This window comes from Acinonyx jubatus, chromosome B1, assembly GCF_027475565.1.
Source record: "Acinonyx jubatus isolate Ajub_Pintada_27869175 chromosome B1, VMU_Ajub_asm_v1.0, whole genome shotgun sequence".
Classification (NCBI taxonomy): Eukaryota; Metazoa; Chordata; class Mammalia; order Carnivora; family Felidae; genus Acinonyx; species Acinonyx jubatus.
In genome coordinates this window covers 8,326,108-8,347,867 of record NC_069382.1, presented here as the reverse complement: position 1 = coordinate 8,347,867, position 21,760 = coordinate 8,326,108, and the positions used below count along the sequence as shown (strand labels likewise).

The 21,760-nt window shown below is 43.6% G+C and overlaps 1 protein-coding gene across 2 annotated transcripts in view; it reads right to left on the bottom strand.

The window, feature by feature from the left end:
* Positions 1-1,489: 1,489 nt before the first annotated feature.
* The window catches only part of NEIL3 (nei like DNA glycosylase 3), a 52,959-nt gene continuing 32,688 nt past the window's right edge, over positions 1,490-21,760 (bottom strand). For both annotated transcript variants that reach the window (XM_053216257.1, XM_027077051.2), the window contains 4 exons: positions 13,168-13,325; positions 10,846-11,266; positions 3,652-3,826; positions 1,490-2,270 (listed from right to left, as the gene is read on the bottom strand). In XM_053216257.1, the coding sequence (XP_053072232.1) occupies positions 2,088-2,270; positions 3,652-3,826; positions 10,846-11,266; positions 13,168-13,325 (937 nt within the window). In that variant the 3' untranslated portion in view covers positions 1,490-2,087. The remainder of the gene's footprint in view (positions 2,271-3,651; positions 3,827-10,845; positions 11,267-13,167; positions 13,326-21,760) is intronic.

Genomic DNA, 21,760 nt, shown 5'->3' with positions numbered 1-21,760 from the left:
AGAGCTGGGCTCAGTTAGAGCTTGCTCCACAATGGAAGCATAAACCTCCTCGAGGTTTTGAGGGGAAATTTAGTCAAAACTCAAAATGACGTTTGAATGAGTGCCATTTTTCAAGCATTCTTTCCAAATAAGACCCTGTTCTGCTTATCCATTTGGTTCATTGATGCTTCCCGGTACCATTTTCTTCATATACATCCTGTATATTTCTTATTAGAGAGTATCAAATTGTATTGTACTGAAATTGACTGTCATTTAAAAATTTCCTTTGTAATGTTTATTTTTGAGAGAGAGAGAGACAGAGCGTGAGTGGGGTCGGGGCAGAGAGAGAGGGAGACACAGAATCTGAAGGCTCCAGGCTCCCAGCTGTCAGCACAGAGCCTGATGGGGGGCTCAAACTCACAGACCTTGAGATCATGACCTGAGCTGAAGTTGGACGAAGTCTGAGCACCCAGGCGCCCCTGGTTGTGTTTCATTTGCCTAGACTTCCTTGGCATTAATTTGCTAATTTATGGAAGCCTCATTTGAGAGGTGCCTTTCCCTCCCTGTGGCACAAAGAATCCACAGCTTTTTTCTGAACGCACAACACTGTGTATTTCACCTCAGATCAGCTGAGATCACCCGTGGTCCAGCTCAGTTCCCGGTCTGCCTTGTGGTCACTGTCCTGTTCAGTTCTTCAGGTAGGATCACTGATTTTAGGTTGGTTCCAAATCTGTGTCTTCAGCATAGAGCTCAAACGCTGGCAAGATGATACCTTATGTTCTGCCCTTGCTGATTTCATATGCTGATGATTCTCAAAACTCTGCACGAACAATTTAGTGACAGAATGGGAGACAGGTTCAAGCTATCTTCTCTGCTGTCCTTTTTTTTTTTTTTTTTTAATGTTTGAGAGAGAGAGACAGAGACAGAGACAGAGACAGAGAATCCCAAGCAGGCTCTGTGATGTCAGCCCAGAGCCCAACAAAGGGCTGGATCCCATTAACCATGAGATCATGACCTGAGCCAAAATCAAGAGTCAGATGCTTAGCCAACTGAGCCACCCAGGAGCCCGTGTTTTGTTTTGTTTTTTTTAAGTAGGCTTCACGCCCGATGTGGGGCTTGAACTCACAACCCTGAGATCAAAACCAAAGCTGAGATCAACAGTCAGACAATTAACTGACTGAGCCACCCAGGCGCCCTTGTCCTTTTCTTTATAAAAAATCTTTTTACTAGACTGAATCAGCTCTGAATGGAATTTTGCACAAACATGCAGAAATAACCTAACATTGAAGTTTTCTTTAATTATATAGTTACCTGCACTAAATTTGGGGGGATAAAATAAGGGAGAGAAACTAAAATGAGAAATAAAAAAATAAAAGCACAGTATTAAGCTTTATAAATGGACTTATTTTTAAAAATTAATTTCAGATATTAAAATCAATCAGAAACATTTAAATCAACTTCTCTTTTAAAGATATACAGACTACTTCTTCTGTTCATTATATTCTGAATCTCCATAAGTTTCCATGACAATGTATTAAGCTATCCAAGTATTTGGCTTATCTGTAATGTCTAAGAGGAACTTGATGCTATTGAAAAGAATACAAAAATATTCTTTTCCAGAGGTGATCTCATCTTAAATTTCATTTACGAAAACAAGAAGTACCTTTAATCATATGCTATGAAGAGTGGCAATCCCTGAGAAAATGACTCATTGCAGACAAAATAATTAGCTATTTCACTGGACTACATAATCCTCTCCAAAAAACAAACAAAGAATCACTGCTTCCCCACAGAAGTTACAAGAGGCCAAGAGCACACTAAAAATTCTTTATTGTCATTATTAAATGCATTATATAAACATGATAAGTGGAATATACTATACATTCGATGGAACACATATAGCCTTTATCAGGGTAAAAAAAATACATAGCCAAGAATGGAAAGCAGCATACATTAAAAAAAAAAGTGAACAGCTCTCATATATTACTGTCACTATACAATGTGCCAGGATGTTCTACAACCTCTCTATTAAACAAAAGGGAACTAAACATTATGTATGGTTTAAAGGAGTTAAATGCCAGATATTCCACACACAGAAGGAGAAAATATTAGCATCCTGGAATCATCTTTATTCCTGGTCCATTTTCTGCCCACTGGAAAAAATTGCACTGTTTTGCCTTCTCAAGAGGACACACGAAAAAATTCTTTCCGTTATTGGGTCCAATCTTCAACACCGTTCTCATGATAGAGCGTCTGCCATGGTTGCAGAATGGGAAGGACAGATCCGCCCACTACAGGGTTAAAACAGAAGGATTGGGAAGTTTGGATGCAGGTTAGAAACACGTACAGCCTAAGCCTGGGTGCATCTGGTTAGCGCATCCCGTGTTCCCTGCCACTGTTGCTCTGACATTGGAAAATAGACAGAAGTCATTAGTGCTTGCCCTTGAAAAAAGCTTACATCCTGTACGAAGCATCTCTCTTGCAAATTTGCTTGAATCACACAAAAAACTGCCAAAATGCTCAGCTTCTCTTTGTCTACAGACATGTTTACAGGGGTTCTCTTGCTTTACTGAAAATAATTGAGAACAATCAGCATCTTGCTGCAAAGCCATCAGCAGTGCTTCTGCTATGTTAAACCGATTAAGATCAAAGATTTGTTATGATTTTAATACTCAACTTCCTTCCTTCATCTCTTAGGAATAAAAAGAATCCAATACAGAATTACATGGATGAATTTAGGCAGATTCCATTGTATTACTCTTATAAACGTTGGCCTCAAGGGAACTATAAAGCAGGCTGTAATATTATTAATTTTCTACCTAATATTTTTTCCATTATGTCTACGAAAGCTCCTTGAGGGAATGTTGTCAGTTCAGCAGGATGCAGTCACTGCTCATGCAGGGGTTCAGACCCAGTCATTATCCAGTTTTCCTTGGAAAATTCCTTAGGAAGGTACCACACTGAAGACAGAGGTTTTCAAGCTCAGTAAGCCCAATCAGAAAATTTTTGCTCCAGCACTGAGACAGATCAGTATTTGCTGTTATGCACCAGATGTAGCAGTTGGTTGGAGAAGTATGAGAAGGTGAGTCGGAGGAAGACGGACTCCAGACTCTAGTGTCCTGTCCTGTCTTCACTTCCAGGGACACGCTCCCAGAACGGCAAGGGGGGAGGAATCGCCCTACATCTAAATTGTTATTGTGCAAGCTTGTGTGATAGGATTCACTACGTTTACTGTAAATCCAAGGTTTGTCTGTGATTTTTCCCCGTGTACTTCTCCCCAGGGCATACACCAAAGGTTCTGTGGAAGGGAGGAAAAACACGTTTGTGTCCTGAATTATTTGCCACCTGCGTAAATCACTCAGTCCCATTCTACCTTTATAAACCAAGGACCACACATCTGCACCTGTGGTTACACACGGGCTACACCAGAATCATCTAACGGCTATTATTTGATTAGTTTTTCAGTTTCTCATGAAGCTCCTTGAGTTTTATGTTCTTCAACATTCAGGCTTTAGACTGAATGTCAGTGTGGCTCTTTAAAATTTAAAGGTGAACAAATTAAATAAATAAAACTTAAAGGTGAAAGCGGAAAACAAGATCACTACTCATTACATCTTAATAATGGAAGCATGTGATGACAGTACAGCGAGCTTGAAAAAATCTTACACGTACTTGGAAAAATCCGCACTGCGCTTGTCTAGGTAGAGGACAAGCGTAAAACTGCCTGCCCTTGTTTTCGCCATCCTTTTGCACAACTCGTAGAACACACAGGAGCTTGTGTTTACCGCAGCGAGGACTGCCAGCATTTAATGCACAGGTACCATCTGTCATGTTAATTCCAAGTTCACTGTAACGACAGGTTACAAAGTTACTACAGCCCAACAGCGCTAAAGGGATAATCCCCACCGCCTTCCCCTGCATTAGAATTCTGCTTGTACAGGGGGTACCCAGCTGCCTCCGTCGGTTAACTGTCAGACTTCGGCTCAGGTCATGATCTCATGGTCTGTGGGTTCGAGCCCCACATGGGGCTCTGTGTTGTCATGACAGCTCAGAGCTTGGAGCCTGTTTCAGAATCTGTGTCTTCTTCTCTCTGTGCCCCTCCCGGGCTCACGCTCTCTTTCTCTCTCTCTCTCTCAAAAAATAAACATAAAAAAAAAAAAAAAAAAAGAATTCTGCTGGTACAAAGACGAGGTGCCAAAAAGGGGACCAGGGTCAATGGCAGGTCATTCCACACACTGCTACCACATCTGTTTAATTCCTGTTTTTTCCTCAGCTAATCCTAACTTACCTCCAAAGCCACCTGTGCACCCAAAGCATGCAATTAAAATTTCTGAAGTACGAAAACAGCTGAGATGTGTACCCAGCACACCTACTTTCCTTAGTGTTCATTTGTGATAGCTGGTTCTTCCCTTACTTAGTATAGGGTGGCCACTTTCATCTCCTCTAAAATATTCTCAAGTTCAGTAGCTCCCCAGCCCCCAAAGTAACTAGAATGACAGTCTTCTCTAATTATTTCCTCATCGGTAGCAAGCTCTTCTGGATGGCTGTGACAAGGCCAAAAAGATCACTCTTTCTATCGTCCCTCTTAAAGACAATTTTCTACGCTTTTCTTTGATCAAGGCTACTATAAGAGTTGCAGTCATATTCCAGCAAGGCCTGGGCTGCCTGGCAGAGAACAAATGTGTATTTTGTCAAGCCAGTAGGGAAGCTTTATTCTCCCCCACAATTAGGACCAACTGTATCTGGAGGCTATTCCTGCATACAGGGGACGAAGGCCCGAAGCCGGACTTCTACTGGTATCGTAGAAGCAAATTTTCTCTTAGAAAAAGAGCTTCATGGGTATTTTCACCTTTTTATATTCTGCATATTTTTATAATGCCTTTATGAGAGTGAGTCTCTTTAATAAACCAGTTGAAGAGAAACAGAGCTCACACTAATTGAAGAAGTCCTTTTTTTTTTTAATTTTTTTTTCAACGTTTATTTATTTTTGAGACAGAGAGAGACAGAGCATGAATGCGGGAGGGGCAGATAGAGAGGGAAACACAGAATAGAAAGCAGGCTCCAGGCTCTGAGCCATCAGCCCAGAGCCTGACGCGGGGCTCGAACTCACGGTTCACGAGATCGTGACCTGAGCTGAAGTCGGACACTCAAGCAACTGAGCCACCCAGGTGCCCCCAGAAGTCCTTCTTAATATCACTATTTTAAAACTTTTTAATGATAAAAAAAATTCATCCTTTCTTATTTTTTTTGGTTAAAATATCATCCTTAAATAATCTTTAGAAATGCTTAAAAATTATAAACAGTTCTCATTTCTTGCTTCCTAAACTACATACTTTATTTATTTTTTTAATTTTTTGAGTTCATTTATTTATTTTGAGAGAGAGAAAGAGAGAACAAGCACAGGCAGGGGAGGGGCACAGAGAGGGAGAGACAGAATCTCAAGCAGGATCTGCACGGTCAGCTCAGAGCCTGACACGGGGTTCGAACTCACGAACCACAAGATCATGACCTGGGCTGAGACAGAGTCGGACGCTTAACCAACTGAGCCACCCAGGCACCCCCTAAAGTACATTCTTCATATACATGTTCCAGTAATGATGCTTCAAGGCCTATGTAAGTGAAATGTTCAGAGTTTGAGGTATTTTTTCTTTCCATTTTCATTGAGACACAGTTGACATAGAAGAGATATTTTATTTGTGATGAAACTGGTTTAAACTCTTCTGTAAGACAGATGCTTAAGTAAATTGCTTTAAATTGAGTCAAATATTCTGAGGGTAGTCTCCGAAGCTGTTCATGCAGTAGGCATTGCTAAGGAAATCATTACTGTTAAGTGTTTTGCCAGCAACTGTTTTGTTTGTACATCCGTCAGGGTGGAGGACAGTTGCTTCTACTTTAGAATCCTAGGTATTAACATCCAGAAAGAGCAAAGCTGGAAGGCAACAGGATCTTCTTTTCCAGACTCCCTCCATTTTTCCGATGCCCCTTCCAAAAGGGGGTATATTAAAATTTTAACTTCAAGAGAAGCTAAATATCTAGGTGGTTGCAGAGAAGTCAAGAAACATCAAAAACGTGGGGCCGCCTGGGTGGCTCAGGTGGTTAAGCGTCTGACTTTGGCTCAGGTCGTGATCTCACGACTCATGAGTTCAAGCCCCGAGTCGGGCTCTGCGCTGACGGCTCAGAGCCTGGGGCCTGCTTGGAATTGTGTCTCCCTCTCTCTCTCTGCCCCTCTCCCACTCACGCTCAGTCTGTGTCTCTCAAAAATAAATACATTAAAAAAAATTAAAAAAAAAAAAAAGAAATACTGAAACCAAAGCAAGTAGATCATAAATGTGCTTTTAAAGAAACTGTCAAGAGAAAGAAAAAAAAGGTAAAGAATATTGATAGGAGTGAAGTGATGCTCTCTTATAAAAAAAAAATACACACTTTTAAACAGTTTTCTACATTATTATGGAAATGGCTGTCTTAGATAATAATTAGTTGAACACTTCCAAACCATCTGCTTCAACCTAGAAATCTCCAGAGTTCCATATAGCCAAGAGAGGTTTAAACTCTCTTTCCTAGTAAAGCTTTCCTGGGGAGGGGCAAAGTGTAAGGGTGGAAGGTAGGATTCAGTTGGGGATAAAAGGCTCCAGGGGTCCCCTCTGGCTCCTCATTTCTGTCTTTCATTCCATTTTCTTCCTTGGTATAAAGCTAAAGAAAAACAACAGCCATAAGCTCTCTTATCCCTGGCACTCAGAGTATGGGCTGCTGACTGGAAGCATCGGCATCACCTGGAAGAGCCTGAGAAACACAGAATTAGGAGAGCCTGGGGGGCTCAGTCTGCGAAGCGTCCGACTCTTGGTTTCAGCTCAGGTCATGATCTCACAGTTCGTGGGATCGAGCCCCTTGTCAGGCTCAGCACTGGCAGTGTGGCAGAGTCTGCTTGTGATTCTCTCTCTCTCTCTCTCTCTCTCTCTCTCTGCTCCTCCCCCCTTCTTTCTCTCTCTCAAAATAAATAAATAAATTTAAAAAAGAAAAAGTAAAGGAAATACAGAATTATCCACCCTGCTCCAGATCGCCTGCTGAATTAGAATCTGCATGTTAACAAGATTCCCAGGTGATTCGTATGCACATTGAGTCGCGAAGCTCTGAGTGAACATAACCAAGATATTGATGCCACCTGTGATCTCATCAACTCTAAATATGCACAGCTAATCTTAATTTTATGATAGAAAACATTATCCAGGATAATTAAATGTTCTGACGAATCGAGGACTTCCTGGTTCCTCTTTGTTTCCATCATTAAGAACTTTGTAAACTGTAGCATAACATTTTCTCAGGTAAATTTAGCATAAGAATAGTTTAACTTATTTTATAATTAGGACCATCACTTTGAACATTAATAGACTATAAATGGTCTGTTAATGGATCGGGGTTGACAAATGTTTTCAGATAGCACATATTTTCGGCCTGTGGGTCTTAACACTCTCCGTTGCAACTACTCAATTCCGTCTGATATTGTAGCATGAAAAGCGGCCAAGGAAACTATGGAAACCAATGGGAATGGAATGTGTTCCAATAAAACTTTATTTATAAAATCAGGTGGGAGGCTGGATTTGGCTCTGCCAACCGTAGTTTCCTAAAGTAAGTCATTTGAACTGAGCAGCGCTTGATGCATAATAGGTTTTCAATATTTGTTAATGAATACATAAATAACACTGAACACAGATCAGATAAAAACTCTTCTCAAGAGAGAATACATCACCACGTACAACTGTGTAATTTTAAAATGGATAGGTTTTCAATGCTCAATTCATCATGGCTTAACTAATTTTACAGATAGGGTGATTCTTTATAATAAAACCACTGTCTACATTTTTTTGAACCCTTCAGTCTCACCGAATGTAGATTTTGTACCTCAGTGGCATTTCAAGAATGAAAACAAACACAGGGAGGTAAAATGACTCATCCTAGCTGGCCCCAGGTGGTTCTCTTGGGGATCGAATACCCTGAAGGTTACAGGAAGCATGAAGAAGGGGTGTTTCCCTGGTGTTAGAGGTGGCACTGCCAACCTTGATGTAGCAGACGTGAGAAAATGGTAGTGATTCTGCCAGTTTTATTTCCTCACCCAAGCAAACCTCTGCACCAGCTCAGGAGAAACCTTCACCCAAACAAACACATGGATTCTCTGAATATGTACCACTGTGTTGTGCTCTGTATTTACACTAATTGGATCAAAGACTTTAAACTGTTTCTAGCAGGTACTCTGAACTGCTAAAAAACTGGTTCGACCATCTAATTCATAATCCGGTCACTGGATAAAACTCCGGTATATCCAAAGACCAATCCGAAAATATGCCTCGTCAACAGAGCATGTATCATGTAGTGATGGGATCAGTAATTAAGAGAACAAAAGGCGAATTAATTACCATATAATTATTAAAGAAAAAAAAAATAAACTGCCTATAAATTCTCTGAGTGGACCACCTGTTTTCACGTATTATGTTGTGAGCTTCTGCTGGGCATCTTGTCCACAAGATGAACACTGAAGCTGCCAGACAAGGAGAAAAATGAAATAAATGACAGTAATTTGCAATTTATTCCTTGTAAAGTAGCTGGGTGCAGAAGGGCTGCTGGGTGAATGTATTTCATCACTTGACATTTATTCTGCTAGTTGATCTTGATTGATTTTAGAGTCTCAGTCCTGGGGTTCTTATATTCAACACATACATAGGCTGCGGCGTTTCTAAGTAATGTTACGCACTGTGATTAATCATATGACCCTATTACTAATGGCTTATGAAGAAATCATTTAAATTTAAGGTTACAGTAATGTTTTTTTAAATCCCTAATTCATTAGTTAAATTGTCTAAGATTTTCTACAAAGCACTAAGGAAACAAAAATATGCCAAGATATTTCATCTGAGTACAAAGAATGCCACAACACTAAAATGATCACATCTACATCTTTGCTCTTAAGCTACAGAAAAGACTTAACAAGTGACTTTCTTACAAGATGGTCTCCCAACTCAGATGCTCCAGACCCTACCTCCTTCGGGACCTCCGATTAGGGCTCATTAGATGTTAATTGGGATTAAAATGTAAAGTTAGTCCTGATCCAGTCATTTAAATGCTTGGCCTCCATAGCTTAATTCAAACATCTGTCATTTCTTAGAATTATGGACACAAGTTAAAACAGATATTATAAATGACTGTGAATGAAATTTTTTGAGAGACGGTCAAGGAGAAATCATCAAGACTAACCTATGGCAAATTTAGTGTCGGGAGAGGAAACTGGAGACAAAATCATGTACTGACCACACACCGCCTCGGAAATCTGTTAGCAAGCAAGCTCAAACGAAGGGTTCCCAGAGCCTGGTCTGGGCCTGCACATCAAGTGGCCCCTGGTGGTACGGGCCAAGGGAAGAACCTTCCCCTCAGCCAGGACACAGCCCATCGGTGGAGAAGCCAGTAACGCAAATCCTGCCTGCAATCGAATGAAATCCCACGCATACCAACTCTCCCTCCGCCTCTCTCCCACTGGCAAGACAACACCCGTGGGAAGGAAACGCTCCAACTTCACTTTATTTAAAAACGCAGGATGTACGGCACCTGCTTTCTGAAGGAAAAAGGAAAACACAGCTTGAAAAAGAAAACTGTGGAGACATGTCTCTCTCTGATGGAGGTCCAAGAGCAGGTGGCCAGAGGAGAGAAGCCCCAGATAAAGACCTACACGAGAGAGTGTGGACAGGTAGTTCTAGGTGCTGCCGTAATCACAGAAGGGGGACATCGTTTAGTAAAATTTCTCTATCTCCAGCGACAGCCATCGGGAGGCTGCTTCTAGATGGGAAGGTCAGAGTCTCAAAACATACCTGGTCTGCCTGTATTCACGAATTTGCAATGACAACTTTTCAAGGTCAGCTACAACTGTGGCACACACGCTCTGTGGGCCTTCATGGCTGAAACACACACCATCCCACACGGCTGGAATACAGCCACCTTCTTCGGCAGCAATGCTGCTGAAAGTATCTCCTCTCTCTCTCTTTAGAAGACACATACTAAACTCTCATGACTAATAGTCTCCCTTTCGGAAGAACTATCTTTCTTTGGAAGGAAATATAAAAAAAATGCAGGGGCACCTGGGTGGCTCAGTTGGCTAAGTTTCTGACCTCGGCTCAGGTCATGATCTCACAGCGTGTGAGTTCTAGCCCCACTTTGGGCTCTGTGCTGACAGCTCAGAGCCTGGAGCCTGCTTCGGATTCTGTGTCCCCCTCTCTCTCTGCCCTCCACTTCGCATTCTCTCTCTCTCTCTCTCAAACATTAAAATTTTTTTTTAAATAATGCTAACAGTGGTAATTGCTATCGGGTGATATTTTTCTTTATACTTTCCAGTATTTTCCAAATATTCTGTACTGAACACGTACATGGTTACAGTCAGAATAAAGTAACTTTGGGGGTGCCTGGGTGGCTGAGTTGGTTAAGAGTCAGACCCTTGATTTTGGCTGAGGTCGTGATTTTGCGGTTTTGTGAGTTTGAGCCCCACGTCGGGCTCTGCACTGACAACTAGGAGCCTACTTGAGATTCTCTCCGTCTCTCTGCCCCTCCCCAACTCGTGCTGTCTCTCTCTCTCTCTCAAAATTAATAAACTTAAAAAAAAAAAAAAAAAGAACTTTTTACAGATAGATGTAGAAGATTCTGTTTTTCATTCTCTTCCCTTCCCTAACATCATAAGCTAGAGAAAACATGGGAAGGAGATGGCTATAGTCATCTTTCCGGGTTTGATTCACCTTACCAAAATCAATGCAGCTTCCTTAGCAGGGGCCGACTCTTCTGCCTTCTCAAAACTTAATGCAAATACCTTCAATATCAAGGTTAGAGGTATCATACCTGTTAGAAAATCCAGGGCTACCGCTTTTGAGGTCTGGTGATGAGGAGTGGGTTGTTTTTAACTTTTTATAGGCTGGACTAAATAATTTGGACTGAGAACAGGCCGTAGGTGATCCGTTTACTCTGTTAGATGGTTGAGTTCTATGGTTTGCTCTCTCCTTGGAGGGGTGCAGTGGATCCCTAAAACACACATCAGTCGGAGGAGAGTTTTGAAATTCTCTATCTAGCATCCCACTTTGGCTTGTTTCTCCTTCCAAAGCACTGGATTTATTGCTGAAATCAGTCAAGACAAGGGTTGTAGTTCCAAATACTGTTCTCCTGTTGACCTTCACCTCTGTACTTGGTTTTCCAAAACTATTACAAGGATACTTCACTAAGCTGTCAAACACAATAGAATTGTCTTCATTGTTGATTACTGAATCTGGAAGAAGAGAGAAATGAAACTTCAGAGTTCCTAGAAGTGTGATAATATATCGACTATTTGAAACATCTTTAAAAAAAAAATTTTTTTTTTTTACATTTATTTATTTTTGAGAAACAGAGTGAGACAAAGTGTGAGTGGGGGAGGGGCAGAGAGAGAAGGAGACACAGAATCCCAAGCAGGCTCCAGGCTCTGAGCTGTCAGCACAGAGCCCGATGCGGGGCTCGAACCCACGAACCGCAAGATCATGACCTGAGCCGAAGTCGGATGCTCAACCGACTGAGCCACCCAGGTGCCCCGAAACATCTTTTTATATCGTTAAAACTTTTAGTTCACTTATGATGGTGAATGCATAGAACTATCAACACAGTTAGTTTGGACAATTCAGGATTAACTGTCTTCTCGTTAGGAAATAAAGTGTCATAGAAAGGGCAATATTTCACCAACTCCTAGCAGCGCAGAGGTGGCTTTAACAGAGATTTATATTTGCTTGTTATTATTTTTTACCATCTAAAAGTCATTCAGCTACCAATTTTGTTCCTATTAGGCAACACAATAAAGCAGTGGTAATTATGGGATGGTATATAGATCAGCGGTTAGCGGCCTGTCTCTGGATTATCAGGAATGTCTCTGTGAATGACACATAATGGGAAAGGCTTACTGAAATTAAACAAAGATGAATTACAAAGACTTGACATTAATTAAAAATGTTTCTTTTTTAAAAATATAATTTATTGTCAAATTGGCTAACATACAGCGTGCTCTTGGTTTTGGGGACAGATTTCCGTGGTTCATCACTTACATACAACACCCAGTGCTGATCCCAACAAGGGCCCTCCTCAGTGCCCATCACCCATTTTCCCCTTTCTGTGAATGGCACATAATGGGAAAGCCTTATTAAAATTGGACAAAGATGAATTACTAAGACTTGACACTAATTAAAAATGCTTCAACAAAGCATCCTAGCATTTTGGAATCCATACTATGTTCTAAATTGTAGTCTTTCGTACTCAGAAAAATAACAAGAAAATAGTTAATGGGATGCAGAGAGGCGTTTCAGAATGTTGGAATGAATGAGGAGGCCTCAGACTGTGGTCTTCTGAGGGCTCTGTGCTGAAAGATACTGAACGGGGGGAGTGGATAGAAAGAGGAGGCGTGGTCCCTTCCAGCAACGCTGTGCAAGGGGTGGGGCCCACCCTTCTCGCCCAGAGAACAAAACACCCTGTGACAGCGACCACAATGTGGGGTCCATAAGTCAAGAATGAACTTTCTCATCTCTAATTGAAGGGAGAGAGAACACTTTGAGAACACAATAGAAACTGCATCAATGAGCTGGTTCCTAATCACGGGTTCGCTCTGAGGTTTTACATTCTCTGAACGCATGAAATTGTGAGCTGTAAAAAGGGTTATTTTGAAGGATTTCAATGAAATCAGTACAATTGTCTGGGTAAAGATTTTAATAACAAGGGGTAGGAAGGATAAAGAAGAGAAAAAATTCAGCATTTTTCTGTTCCACCTGCAAAGATATTCTTACAGAAATCCTCCCTTTCAGTTTATGAAGTGCTTGGACTGAATAACAAACTCAAAAGTTGCTGAAATCTGCATAAAACAAAGCTTTATTGAATAATTCATTAGAAATAGTAGAGAACAGATGTGATCATCTCAGTTTTTTGAGATACAAAGGCACATACTCTTTTAGCACAAGCATGTTTTCACTCCTCGTTTAAGAAAAAAAAAAAAGGACTGAACAGAATATTAGCATGGTTTACATGCAAAGGCTGGCAATTCCTTTAAACCTTGCAGAAAGAAAGCATTTTACTTAGGAAATATCAAGATGGAACAAGATATATAGCTTTGTATAATTAGCCGCCTTTGAACTCAGAATCAAAATTCAGTCTTACCGATAGGTCTTGAAGTCAGGCAAGCATCACAAGCCTTCGAAGACGGCCTGTTTATGAGCGTGCAGACCACACACGTCCACTGCTCTTCGGATTTCCGAGCCACACGGTCCCCTCTGCTGGATGGCCAGGTGACCGTAGTGTTTCTCCTTGGCAGCGTGCTACCAGAGAATTTTGTAACGTTAACCATTACCACTCTTACGGTTGCCTTGTTCCTATACATTCAGGGTATTTTAGAAACTCTTACAGAAACATTAACACCCAAATGTGTACAAGCCCTAACTATCTCAGAATAAAATGTTTCCGCTTGCGTCCCGCTGACTGCTATTAAAGACAGAAATAACAAATAAATGTTTTTGTTTACAGTCAGAGCTGTGGTTTTGTTTTTTTAAAACCCTCTAAAAACATTTGACATAACCACTAGGAAGCATTTCTCAAGTAATGTTTTAAGTAAGCGGCACTCTTCCCAAAGCCAACCTAAGATATCTCTGTTCAACCCAATTGGCGGGTGGGGATGAAGCAAAGACTTGGGCAGAAATTAGAACATGGAAAGCAGAACGAGAAACATTTTACATTTCCTTCATGTCCAGATCTCTCCAGAATTTCTCAACACTATCCACTAAGCACTACACCAAATAGCTGATCTGTAACGAAGAAAAAGATCCCCAGCCTCGGCGTACTTTCCTTCGGGCAAATCTGTTTCATGTTAGATATCTAATAAGATTAGTAAGAAAACAGTAAAACCAACCCTGATTTTTGGACACAAAAGTGAATCATGATTTTCCAACTGGAGTTCCTGACTGGTTATTTGTCGTTACACAAAATGCCTTTAAAAGCTCTGATAAAGTCCTACTCTTAAACACATCGTGCCGGGACGCCTGAGGGGCTCAGTCGGTTGAGCGTCAGACTTGGGCTCAGGTCACCATCTCATGGTTCACGACCTCGGGCCCCACGTCGCGCTCTCTGCTGTCAGCTCAGAGCCCGCTTCAGATCCTCTGTCCCCCTCTGTCTCTCCCCCTCTCCCGCTCACTCTCTTTCTCAGTCTCTTGCTTTCTAAGTAAATGAATAAATACACTTACAAAACAACAGCACCCCATTCTGTAGAGCATGTCACGTGGGTAAGCATCATGGCAGCATCACAGGTCCCTTTATTCCCAACATTAATACAGAAAAAGTTCTTTTGGTAAAAGCCACGGTGCCTTACATCCCACAACATGAGTTCTTTGACTCCCAGAGGTACCTGGTCTCCTGTAACATTTTGCTCCTTACATATAATTACACCAGTTGTTGAATTCGCCCTTGTCTGGTGAAATAACAAACAACATAAGCAAATCTGGAAATCAGACACATGTCACTGTGGCCCTTTGATGTTTACTGACTTTTTTCTTATTCCTATGGAATACCAGACCTTCCACAGAATTTGCTTCACCTAACTCCTGCCCTCCTCCCAACTTACTCTGAAAGGCAGCAAGATGTATTTATTCATAATTAAATAAACACAATTTAAGTAATCCTCAGATTTTCAACAAGCTCCAATTTTTCACCTCTCTTATCTTCTAGCCTATAGATTTCACTAACCATAAGCATATATTCACTGTGACCTACGTACGGCAGCTTTGGAAGCATTTTTCCCCTTACTGCTCCACTGTTAATCACTACCGATAAATTCTTTCCAATCCCCACTTGGATGTGCAACAGGAATTTCCAATTTCATGTAGTAGCGGACTGCGGAACGGTGTCCTGAAGGCATCGCATCATAATGCCAGGAACCTGTAAAGGTGAATTTACAAAGAGGACCTTCGCAGATGTCCTCTTGACATGGGGGACATTACCCTGGATTATCTGGGTGGTCCCTTACTCCAAACACAAGTGTCCTTGGAAGAGAGAGGCAGAGGCAATTTGATGCCCATGCAACAGAAGGCGATGTGACCAGAGAGGCAGAGACCGGAGTGACGCAAACCACAAGCGAAGGAAGCCGGGCAACCACCGGAGGCTGGAAAAGGCAGTGGGTTCTCCTCTAGCGCCTCTGGAGGGAACACAGCCCTGCCCACACCTGTGGCCCCAGTGAAACTGCTGCTGAACTTCCGGCATCCACAACTGTGCGAGAATACATTTCAGTTGCTTTAAACTATCAGGTTTGTGGTAGTTTGTTATGGCAACCACAGGAAGCTAGTGCAAATAAAACGCATGATCACTTCCCCAGCCCCAACACACACACACACACACACACACACACACACACACTCCTTTGCAACTGCCTCATCTCAGTAAACGCCATCACTGTGCACTCCACCCGTCAGGCCAAACACCCACAAGAAGTCATTCCTAACACTTCTTACCCTCACATCCCACATCCAGTGCACCAGCAAATCACGTACGCTCCGCTCCAGGGGCAGACGTACCCTGAAGCTCAAGAAGCTTCCACAGCTCAGTGTGTTCTCCTCTAGGGACCGGAGTGGGGACCGGGAACAACGGAAGCAGGAACCCCAGCCGCCTGCCGGGGGCCGACAGCACGCTCGGCGGTGTCCGCCTCGGGGTTCTTGGTAGGCAAGGCCCGGGCCCCGCCGGCACTATCCCGCACCTGCCCGGTGCCAGGGACCACGTGCCCTGGTGGCGTCGGGAGCGCTGCACCGTCTCGACTTCCAGGAGAAGGACCTGAGACAGCCCGCCCATCCTTCGCTCAAGGGCCAGGGTGACCCAGGCTGCGAGGCCATTCACCACGCGCACCACCCTACCACCAGCCCAGGACCAGCCTGGAAGAGGTGAGACGTCAGAGGCAGCCGAGGGAGAGCTGAGGGCTGGCTGTCTCCTCCAAGGTCCTCGGGCCACCAGCATCAGCATCGTGTGGGAACTTGTCCGACACCCAGACTCTCAGGCCAGGTCCTCCCCGGGCCTTCGACTTCGGGGCCGAGGCCCAGCCATCTGTGCGGACAGCCCTCCACAAAACTGTGGTGCACAAGGACGTTTTAGGAACCGTCGCTCCGAGGGCCTCCCCACAGACAGCAAGTAGCGCTTGAGCAAAACGGTACAGGGCAAGCGAGAGATGTGCCACCACTGACAGCCGATTGTGAAGCCAAAGGACGATCTGCTTGTCTATCGATAATGAAAAAATACGAAGCTGTTGATGGTGAAACTACAAGGCAAGAAGTAGGCAAGGAGCCAAAACATGGAAGAAGGTAATCCCCCAGCCGCGGCAGGTAGCTGAGAGAGTCTTACTTGTCTGATGTCCGCGGTGTTTAAAAACTAAAATTTGTTGTCTATTTCTTATTCTAAATATTCACAGTAGGAGCAAACTTTGCATTCATACTTTTTAATATTTTTTTTTTTCATAAAGAAGTCCCCTAAATTGTTTAAGTTTCAGTCCTTAACCCTACCTGAACTTCTAAATATAGCCTAAGGGGCGCCTGGGTGGCTCAGTCAGTTAAGCGTCTGACTTTGGCTCAGGTCGTAATCCCACAGTTCATGGGTTCGAGCCCCACATCAGGCTCTGTGCTGACAGCTCAGAGCCTGGAGCCTGCTTTGGATTCTGTGTCTCCCTCTCTCTGCCCCTCCCCCACTTGCACTGTCTCTCTCTCTCTCTCTCAAAATAAATAAATAAAAATGAAACCATTAAAAAAAATAAAATAAAAAGAGCCTAAACTGAACCATTTTTTACCACCCCACCCCACCCCACCCCACCCAAGCTGCCATCATTTACCACTGGCACTAGTGAGGGCACCCAGATGTCATTCCTTCACTCTGGTCACACCACAGTCCCTTTTCCACACAGTGGCCGCAAGATCCTCGTAAAACACAAGTCAGTTTACGTCATCCGTCTGCTCAAAACCTTCCAGTGGCTTCCCGGCTAACTCAAAGTCAGTGGACCCCACGCTGCCCACGGTGATCACTTGACATATGAATCGGTTACTTCTCTCCTGTTCCACACCTCCGATGGCATCCTAGCATACTCAGAATAAAACCGCAACTTCTTCTCATGGCCGGGCGGGCCCTGCGAAGTGGAGCAGCCCTGCGCCCACATTCACTCTGCTCCGCTCAGTCATGCCTGCCTTCTTTCTCTCCGTGACACCAGAGACTTCTTCATGCTTCTCCAGTCACCTTCTCCTCCGCCCCTGATCTTTACAAGACATCAGACCTTCTCAAAAGTCTCCTCAGGGACTTCATCCACCCAACCTATTGAAAATGAGCTTCCCTGTCGCCATGTGTCCCCTCACTGAGACTGATGCTTCTCCCGAGCACTGCGTGTCGTTATCTGACATCTTACACATACATGGACATAGAGCCTTTTCTTAAGAAGATCTCCTCCCACTGCAATATAGAGTTCCACAGATATGCCACAAAGAGAGGTTTAATGAACGAATTTTGTCCTACGTTATCTACTGAATTTGCTTTCTGGAAGATCACCATTTCTTGCTTGTCATCCGTCAAGCCCCACCTGCTCTAACGGCCTGGATGTCCCTCTCTAAATCACTTCCCAGGGCTCTTCCAAAGTGCTCCTTTTCTTCTTCTCATCAGCAAAGTGAAGGCAACCTCAAGGCTTTCTCCGGGACTTTCTCTGCTTCTCTTAGGACATACTGTCAGTGACTGCAAACACTAGCAGGTTCAACTATGATCTCAGGTTATCAGGTAATGGGGAGGGGCTGTGTTCTCAGAAACCAAAGACTTAAGATACAGGTGGAGGATGAGGGTGTCACCAAGGAAATCTTTGCACTTCTCAATGGAAACTACGTACAAGTATGGGAAACAACTCATTTTGCTTTGTCGAAACAAAACAGACTATTTTTTGAAAGGTAGAAATGTACACATTAATTAAAAAAGAAAGTGAGGCAAAATAAAGCACCATTTAAAGAACGTTTGAATAAAAAGAACACCCAGGGGCGTCTGGGTGGCTCAGTCAGTTACACGTCTGACTTCGGCTCAGGTCGTGATCTCACAGCTTGTGGGTTTGAGTCCCAGGTCTGGTTCTGTGCTGACAGCTCAGCGCCTGAAGCCTGCTTCAGATTCTGTCTGTCTCTCTCTCTCTCTCCCCCCCTCCCCTGCTCACACACCCTCTCTCTCTCTCTCTCTCTTGAAAAATAAACATTGAATAAAAAGAACATCCATGCTGCTGCCCAACTGCTATTTCAATGGAACCAACTGCTACTCCATTCTAATCGGGCCCCTTCCTCACGGGGCACTGGTACTTCCCGGGGTGACTCCAGTCTCACTGGGACCCTCCCTCATGGGGCACGGGGCCTTCCTGGGAGCCCTCCAGAACACGCTTCTTCTGCTGAAAGGAATTTACTATCATGAGTCTTGAGAGAACAGGCTTAAGCAGGAAGCACCTTAGATCTGCCTTTATTCTTTCCACCTGTTCTGTCTGTGGAGTGCCCAGCCAAGGGCGCCTCAGTGGGTTCCAGTTCCCGAGACTGGAGCTTTTACACCTTTTTTACTAATGCCATGAATTACACCAATGTTCGTTTTGGCTACAAGACCCACAGATTCCCATGCTAGTGCAAGATAATTTGAGCTGGGTTTCTTTCCTTGTACTCAGAAGAATCCCTTTTAAATTATGTTTTTAAACATGACAATTGTGTGATCAAACTCGCTTCCCGAAACAAGGCTGTCCTGTCAAGACTAATCCGTTAGAGATTTTCCTCATTCATGTCTCCTAAGTGCCTTGTGATCGCTCCGTTTCCCCTCAGACATCTCTGCCAGCTCAGACCTGCCTTAAGAATTGGCTCGTAGGGGCATCTGGGGGGCTCAGTCGGTTAAGTGTCTGACTTGGGCTCAGGTCATGATCTCGTGGTCGCTGAGTCCGAGCCCCTTGTCGGACTCTGTGCTGACGGCTCGGAGCCTGGAGCCTGCTTCGGATTCTGTGTCTCCCTCTCTCTCTGCCCTTCCCCCCTCACACTCTCTCTCAAAAATAAATAAACATTAGAAAAAAAAAAAAAAGAACTGGCTTGTGAACATCAGTAACTTCTCATTAACTAGCAACCAATTCTCAATACTTTCCAAATTAGATGGTTTTCAGAGACCTGAACGTGTCTCCTGGTAGGAACAAACACCCCCCCTCCCCCCCCGGCAGCTCTTCACATGCATGTTCCTGCCTCATGTCTTGGAGGAATTCCTTCCACAGACCTCAAAGGTCACGTTCTTCACCTTTCCTTGCCCTCCCCAAAGTGGAAGAACGACTCCACTGCTGTTGGTACAAAAGTGCCCTCTGCGGCACCTTCCATTCCCAAGCCGGGGGGGGGCGGTTAATGATCTACTTACTCATTCACTCCCCACCTTGGGCTCTGACGGGCTAAATTTTAACTGTTTTTTTATGTTTATTAATTTTGAGAAAGAGAAAGAGCATGCACACACGTGTGAGCGGGGAGGGGCAGAGACAGAGGGAAAGAGAGAATCCCAAGCAGACACAGAGCAGACCCTGACACAGGGCTTGCTCCCACGAACCGGGAAATCGTGACATTGAGCCCAAACCAAGAGTCGGACGCTGACCGACCGAGCCACCCAAGCGCCCCTAAACTTTGTCTATGTATTTGCAGTACCTGAATTATAACAGACACTAATGAAGACAGTAGTAACAAATTTTCAAACATTTATAAAACAAAGACTAGCACAGAAAAGGAAAAGACAGCAGTTTCCTCATAAGGAAAAAACACTCACCTGTATATATTACGCTAGCTCATATACAAAGAGCCAACAATAAATGGTGCAAGTATTCAGTGTGGCGAAATCCATAAACACTAAAATTGGGGGAGGGCTTCATGAAGGAGTTAAATAAACTTTGTGTGATTCAAAGAATAAAAGGGATCAATGCTGTTGGGCTTTTGTGTTTCTTCAACTAAATTTGAGATGACTTTAACTTAGGATGAGAAAATGGAATCAACATTAAAAATGTTCAAAAACTCATCCAGAAAATGAACAGAATACACTTCGGTATAGAAATCTCTAAGAATAGGACGAATGCTACTAGTTTTCAAGTGTCTTATTATACACACATTTGTTTGTCAATATACAGTTGCTCTTCCAAATGATGTCTTAAGCTGAATGCCAATGCGTAAGTCAGAAGTAGCTTAGAAGAGAGGACGGATTGCAGGGCTCAGAATATTTGCAGCAGAGCAAGGCCTCCCCTAGCTCATAGATGCCCCTACGTCTGTTGCAGGGAACCCTTCAGTCTTTAAAACCTAGTTTCCAACAACTTTTGGAATCAACATTTACATGATAATCAACATATTTCTTTGATCATGTGGAAGAATACTTTTTTTTTAAACCCCCAAAACTAGCAATTCACAGAAAACAAATATAGAACATCGATCATTTATTCAGGAGACAAACATTTATCCAATGTCCTTCTGCCAGATACTGCGTCATACACATTTGGTCAGATAAGAGTACACCTATAACATTAAAACTAAGAAAGCCATAAATCTGCATAATAAATATATTATCTAAATATACCTCAGATCTTGGTGTCAGTACGGTGGGGTGAAGAAGCCGAGAGGAAGAAGCTGTGAGTGGTTGGGGAGCTTAGAACAAGAGAAGGGGGGATGAAAAGGAAACCACAGGGGCAGGGAGGGCGGGGAGACTGCCGCAGACACACAGGGGAAGGTGCAGATGGGGGCCTCCCCCATAGATCGCCTCCGGCCCATCACCTCCAGCCTGTGGGCCTAAGCCTGCCATTGGGCAAGATGGCGCCTCCCTCCCCAGGGTCCACAGCTGCTTCCTTCCCTGCTTGGGCACTTATTCCTCAGCACATCACTGTGTCTTCCTGGCTCACTCTTTTGCTCCTACTCTGGATATTCCCTGAAGCTCAGACCTTGGTTCCTGCCTCTCTACATTCCCTGTGAACTGATTTCTTTTGAGTATTTCACTTAGTAAGGGCACCTGGGTGGCTCAGCCAGTTGAGCGTTGGACTCCTTCCTGGTTTGGGCTCAGGTCATGATCCATGGTCATGGGATCCAGCCCCGCGTCAGGCTCCTCACTGAGGATGGAACCTGCTTAAGATTCTCTCTCTCCCTCTGTGCCTCTCCCTTGCTGGTGCTCCCTCTCCCTCTCTCCAACATGAATAAATAAATAAACAAAACGAAGACTTGCCCGTAATAACCATCAAGCCATGACCTGCCAACTGTGACAGGGCCCATAACACATCTCTTCAGACAGTCCACTGTTGCTTTACATGGACAAAATTCATCTTTTCTACTCTATCCCAACTCTCTCAGACCCTCTGAGTGAACATTTCTATTATTTGGTCTGAAACTTCTTACATCACCTTACACAGCAAACCTGTCAAAATTCTCGCTGACTTTTAAGATTTTTAACTGAAGTCCCGCTCCTCTTCTCCATTCCCAGGGTCCTGGCCTCAGGCCCGGCAACCGTCACTGCACCAGCTTCTTGGCCTCCCCGCCCCAATGAAGAGTCGTTAATCTCCTGAGTTAGGCAATACATCAACCATTCCCAGAACAGCTAATAATTCCTAGTCTTTGATCCCATTCTGCCTGTAAAACTGGCTTTTATGATCCACCAACCCAGAGCCTCCTGTGGCTTGGCCAGTGTAACCGTCATCCCTCGACCATGTCGTGATTTTTCATTAACGGTCAGGGTCTCTCTGCTC